General features: G+C 40.2%; 1 gene segment (V, D, J or C); it reads right to left on the reverse strand.

The window, feature by feature from the left end:
* Positions 1-2,733: 2,733 nt before the first annotated feature.
* LOC116099039 lies at positions 2,734-3,267 on the reverse strand. The segment is given in 2 exon segments: positions 2,734-3,056; positions 3,179-3,267. Coding segments are annotated over 2 exon segments (372 nt in total).
* Positions 3,268-5,813: the final 2,546 nt, after the last annotated feature.

Below are 5,813 nucleotides of genomic sequence, written 5' to 3' on the forward strand. Positions count from 1 at the left end.
CCATAGACTTGAAGTGCAAAGAGAGGTGTTATTTAGAAGTCTCACCCAGAGAGAGAAGAAGTGGAGAAGGAATGGGAGAAGGATTGTTGGAAGGAGTGACCAGGAGAGGAGTAATGTGTAAAATATAAAGTGAATAAGCAAAAAAAAAAAAAAGCTACATTAAATCAAAAGTATACTGTTTACAACACAGTCATTTTAGCCTGGGTAGGGAAACTATTACCAATGCATTATATTTTTCTGCGTATATTTGTCCATTTAGAAGATAATATGAAGACATGGGATAGAATATCTCCTTTGGTTTTTTTTGTTTGCTTGTTTGTTTGTTTGTTTTTGTTGTTGTTCTTTTTGTTTTGTTTCCTTTTGGTTTTGGAGAGTGATATGCATGCAACTTGAATTATAGTTCCAGGTTGATAAGTGTTTTGCTTGAAAAGAAATGTGCCTGAAGGTCAACACAAGCAGGATCAAAAGTTGCTAAGCTATTTCTATTCATACATGCCCAACTCTGACTCATTCTTTCCCTACATTTTTCTATCTGCAAAATCTTACTTATGATAGTGATTTGATTGAGAATTTCCTCCAAGAGTTCACACATTTGCATGCTTGGTTCTCAGTCCATGGAATAATTGGGAAAATTAAGAGGTGTGGCCTTATTAGAAGTTTGTCACAGTGAGTAGGTGCCACGGGCCGGCCAGTCTGGGCCTCCCTCAATCCACTGGGAAACAGAGTCCTTGTCAGGTAGACAAGGTGTTGGCATAGAGATGACAGAGACAACACAAGGGAGTGCAGAATCTGAGTGTATTTGCACAAAGTAAAAATCAGGCTTATATAGATAGTATGCAGAAACAGGGCAAATGTCAGGGATCACATAGGCATGTAGCAGTCACATCAAAGTCAGTAAGATCAAACAGCCAGGTGCAAAGCGGAGAAGGAGGTATCCTTCCTGCTGGGCTATATTGGCAGCCCCAAGATAAATTCTCTGGGAATTCTGAGGGAAGTACCTTGAAGTCTCATTCTAGCAGTCCTTGAGAATGTCCTTGGCTGTAACATAAATAATTTGTGACGGAAGTCCTTCAACTTCTCTCTGGTATATAAAGCAATTTTGCCTTGTGTGGGACTGCTCTGATAATTCTAACTATGTTTACAGTGATCAATAGTGCCTGACTTCTAACTCTAATTCTAGAGATACCCTGTCTTATAAGGCAGCTTTCTTGTAAAAATTCCAAGCTAATAACAGCTAGGAAATCAATTAGGATCATTGAAACACTGTGGAGGGCAGGAAATAATGTTTAATATCAGTTTTAGCTATTTATGAATCATTTCTTAGGGCACCTATATGCCTGAACAAAGAAAGCACACAAAACTCCCCACAGACATTTATTTGCAGAGATCAGTCTGGAACACATCTGAGGTAGGAGATACCAAGAAATGAACTCCAGGAGGTTACAGTAGGTCCCCTTGAAGCTGCACACCTCAAATCCTCAAACAAGCTTTCAGGCCTGACATGCAGAATCCACTGGAGTAAGACCAAACCACTCTCAGGTATCTTTCTGACTCTCAGTGTCTCCTATTGGCAGATGAAAATGTAAGCTGTTAACTAATCTATCAGGTCCATGCTTGCCTGCCTGCTACCATGCTTCTCCCCATGTAAGTCCTCTGGAATTGAGAGCTTCCCAGTTAAAATTATTTTTTGATAAATTGTCTTGACTATGATATCTTATCACAGTAATAGATAAGCTGTTAAACAAATGATAACCAAGTTATGATCCCAAGACTCAGTACAGTAAGGAATAGTGGGAGAAACTGGAGTGGGGAACATGGATCTCTAAGAGAGGGAAAATAGAATAGATGTTCTTTGTGACTCTTACAGTATCTCTATAGCCAGAGGCTCTCCTGTGCTCTAACAAGCAGGTGACTAGTAGCACAAATGACATCCATATCTGTATGACCATGAACATACTAGACTCTTTAGATAGTACAGATAACCTAGCTATAAAAGACATCTTCTTGGAAGAAATGACATGTACCCTGAGATGAGTTCCTATGTACTTACACTTCTGTGTTTACCAGGGAATGTATTATACCAGGAAACTTTTTCCCCAAATGATATTATGTTTAAATTTCTTAGGACATATTGCCTGAGCTCAGCCTCCCCGTGTCAGATCCAGGTTGAAAAAGTCAAATTAAAGTGAGTTTGCCTCCTCATCTCTTTGTAGTGTGCTTACATGCCTGGACACTAGCAGAAGTTCTCTAACTTAAAGGCAGGAAAGTGGTTAAAATTTTCCTTTTATTGGAGTCATCAGAGCAAGGAATCAAATGAATGTTTGGACTCAAAACCAGATCCTATAGGAGAACAGCCAGTGTTCTTAATCATTAAATTATCTCTCCAGACTGTTTCCTCAGGATATTAATCCTATGAATAGCTAAAAACTTTTCCTGGAGAATAGCTCTAACAATGTGAGAAGGGGCAAGGGTGCTGACAAACTTATTGAATGAATTCTGTCTGTTGCTATAACTCTGATACTTAAGAGCAATATTCCCTTGTTTTTCATACTAGGACTGGAAAATATGGCAAGGATTTAGGACATAGGAAATTTTCTCTGTTTCCTGTATAAGAACATCACATTGTCCTTTAAGCCCTGCCAATGAGAAACACTCTCATCAGCTGTGCAGCTGGAGACAACATAAGGAGCAGTTGGGGCAGCCTGTGCTCTCACTTCTGCTTCCCTGGGTGGTTTATGTCATGGCTTGAATCACTGTGGGAGATGTACCAAAAGCACTTTGACAGAAATAAGTTCCAATATCTTCAGGCTGTAGGCTGCTGATCTTGAGAGAATACTGTGTGCCAGATCCACTGCCACTGAACCTGGATGGGACACCATCTGCCAAGTTGGTTGCACCATAGATCAAGAGCTGAGGAGATTTCCCTGGTTTCTGCTGATACCATGCTAAATTACTGTAAATGTCCTCACTTGCTCGACATGAGATGGAGACAGTGTCTCCCACAGATGCAGACAGGGAGGCTGGAGACTGAGTCATCTGGATGTCACATCTGACATCTATGATAGAAAATTGAAAACAAATTCCCACATGATTAATTCTCTCACAAGAGGATTTTCACTGAGACTAAGCAGCACTGACTACAGGAAGCTGAATAAATTTCCAATGATGTGTTCCTTACCTGTAAGCCACAGCAGCAGCAACCCCAGCAGCTGAGTGGGCACACTCATGTCTGTGTGTGATCAGTGTGAGGCTGACTCCAGTACAGGGTGTGACCTGACTATGAAGAAGTCCTCATGTCAGTGGGCTGTGATTTGGGTACATGCAAATCAGCAAAGAGTAGGCACAGTGTTAGGACTCATCAGATCAGTAACTCATTACAGACCTATGGTTCTTTTTTGTCTCCAATTGAGACACAGTACAGATTTATTTGTAGGGAATGAGCTTCTCTTTGAATTACGAACAACAGCAATAGTCTATAAATGCCACCTTATTTTGACTTTATCATGCTCTATTTAGAATTTCCTTGTCATCATTTCCTCCATGGCAGGATATTGAAGATTTGGTACCATCTAGACACAGCATAAACCATTCCATTGTCCGTTCAATGGTAGGTGTATATGTTATTGCAGCCAGGCAATTTCTCCTATGATTTATTTTCTCTTTGTGAGACACTTTGTTTGAATTTTACTTATTAAATTATCCACATACATTTCTTCTTTCTTCCCTCCAAATTCATATCACTCTTCTATTTCAAATTCATGGCTTCCTTTCATTAATTTTTTTGTGTGCACACATGAACTTATACGTACACATACATTACTATATAATGTCCATATAATGTTACTGGTATATATATTTTCAGGGATGAACTTTTGTTTTGATTTTACAATCGTATTTTTATTAGATATTTTCTTTATTTACATGTAAATTTATCCTTGTCCAGATTCCCATCCAAAAAACAAAGAAACAAACAAAAACAAAAAACAAAAAAAACCATTTTGTCTCCCCCTCCCCCATCCCCATGCCAGCCACCCCAACCTCACCCACTTATTGGCCCTGGCATTCCCCCACACTGGGGCACAGAACCTTCACAGAGTCTAGGTCCTCTCCTCCTATTGATGATTGAATTTGCAATCCTCTACTACAAACATACTGCCAGAACAATCAGACCCCTCCATGTGCAGTCCTTGGTTGGTGGTTGAGACTCTGGGAGCTCTGAGGGTACTAGTTAGTTCATATTGTTGTTCATCCTAAGGGGCTACAAACACCTCAGCTCCATTGGTCCTTTCTCTAACTCCTTCACTGGGGACCTTGCTTAGTTCAATAGATGTCTGTGAGCCTCTACATCTATATTAGTCAGGTACTATCAGAGTCTCTCAGGAGATAGCTATATTTAAGCTGGCTTGCCCTTCCTTCAGTCTCTGCTCCATAGTTAATCTCTGCAACTCCTCCCGTGGGTATTTGGTTCCCCGTTTTAAGAAGAAATGAAATGTCCACCTTTTGGTCTTCCTTCTTCTTTACTTCCTGGTGGTTTGTGGGTTGTTCTTTCTAATAAGTGGCTAATAACCACTTATCAGAGAATGCATACCGTGTTTGTTCTTTTGCGATTGGGTTACCTCACTCAGGATGCTATTCTCTAGATTCATCCACTTACCTAAGAATTTCATAAATGTATTGTTTTTAATAGCTGAGTAGTACTCCATTGTGTAGATGTACCACAATTTCTGTATCCAGTCCTCTGTTGAGGGACATCTGGGTTGTTTCCAGGTTCTGGCTATTATAAATAAGGCTGCTGTGAACATGGTGGAGCATGTGTCCTTATTACATGTTGCAGTCTTTTGGGTATATGCCCAGGAGTGGTATAGCTGGGTCCTCCAGTAGAACTATGTCCAATTTCCAGAGGAAACACCAAACTGACATCCAGAGTGGTTGTACCAGTTTGCAATCCCACCAGCAATGAAGTAATGTTCCTCTTTCTCCACAACCTCTCCAGCATCTGCTGTCACCTGAGTTTTTTATCCTAGCCATTCTGACTGGTGTGAGGTAGAATCTCAGTGTTGTTTTGATTTGCATTTCCCTGATGACTAAGGATGTCAAACATTTCTTTAGGTGCTTCTCAGCCATTCGGTGTTCCTTAATTGAGAATTCTTTGTTTAGCTCTGTACCCCATTTTGTAATAGGGTTATTTGGTTCTCTGGTGTCTAACTTCTTGAGTTCTTTGTAGACATTGGATATTAGCCCTCTGTCAGATATAGGGTTGGTAAAGATCTTTTCCCAATTTGTTGGTTGCCATTTTGTCCTATTGACAGTATCTTTTGCCTTACAGAAGCTTTGCAACTTTATGAGGTCCCATTTGTCAATTCTTGATCTTAGAGTAGAAGCTATTGGTGTTCTCTTTAGGAAAATTTCCCCTGTGCCTATTTGCTCAAGGTTTTCCCCACTTTCTCTTCTATTCTTTTCAATGTATCTGCTTTGATGTGGAGGTCCCTGATCCACTTGGACTTGAGCTTTGTACAAGGAGAAAGAAATGGATCGATTTGCATTTTTCTACATGTTATCCACCAGTTGAGCCAGCAGCATCTGTTGAAAATGCTGTCTTTTTTTCAGTGGATGGTTTTAGCTCCTTTGTCAAAGATTAAGTGACCATAGGTACGTGGGTTCATTTCTGGGTTTACAATTCAGTTCCATTGATCTACCTGCCTGTCACTGTGCCAATACCATGAAGTTTTTATCACAATTGCTCTCTAGTACAGCTTAAGGTCCAGGATTGTGATTCCACCAGAGGTTCCTTTACTGTTGAGAATAGTTTTGGC

The sequence above is a fragment of the Mastomys coucha genome, unplaced genomic scaffold (assembly GCF_008632895.1).
Source record: "Mastomys coucha isolate ucsf_1 unplaced genomic scaffold, UCSF_Mcou_1 pScaffold20, whole genome shotgun sequence".
Taxonomy (NCBI): domain Eukaryota; kingdom Metazoa; phylum Chordata; class Mammalia; order Rodentia; family Muridae; genus Mastomys; species Mastomys coucha.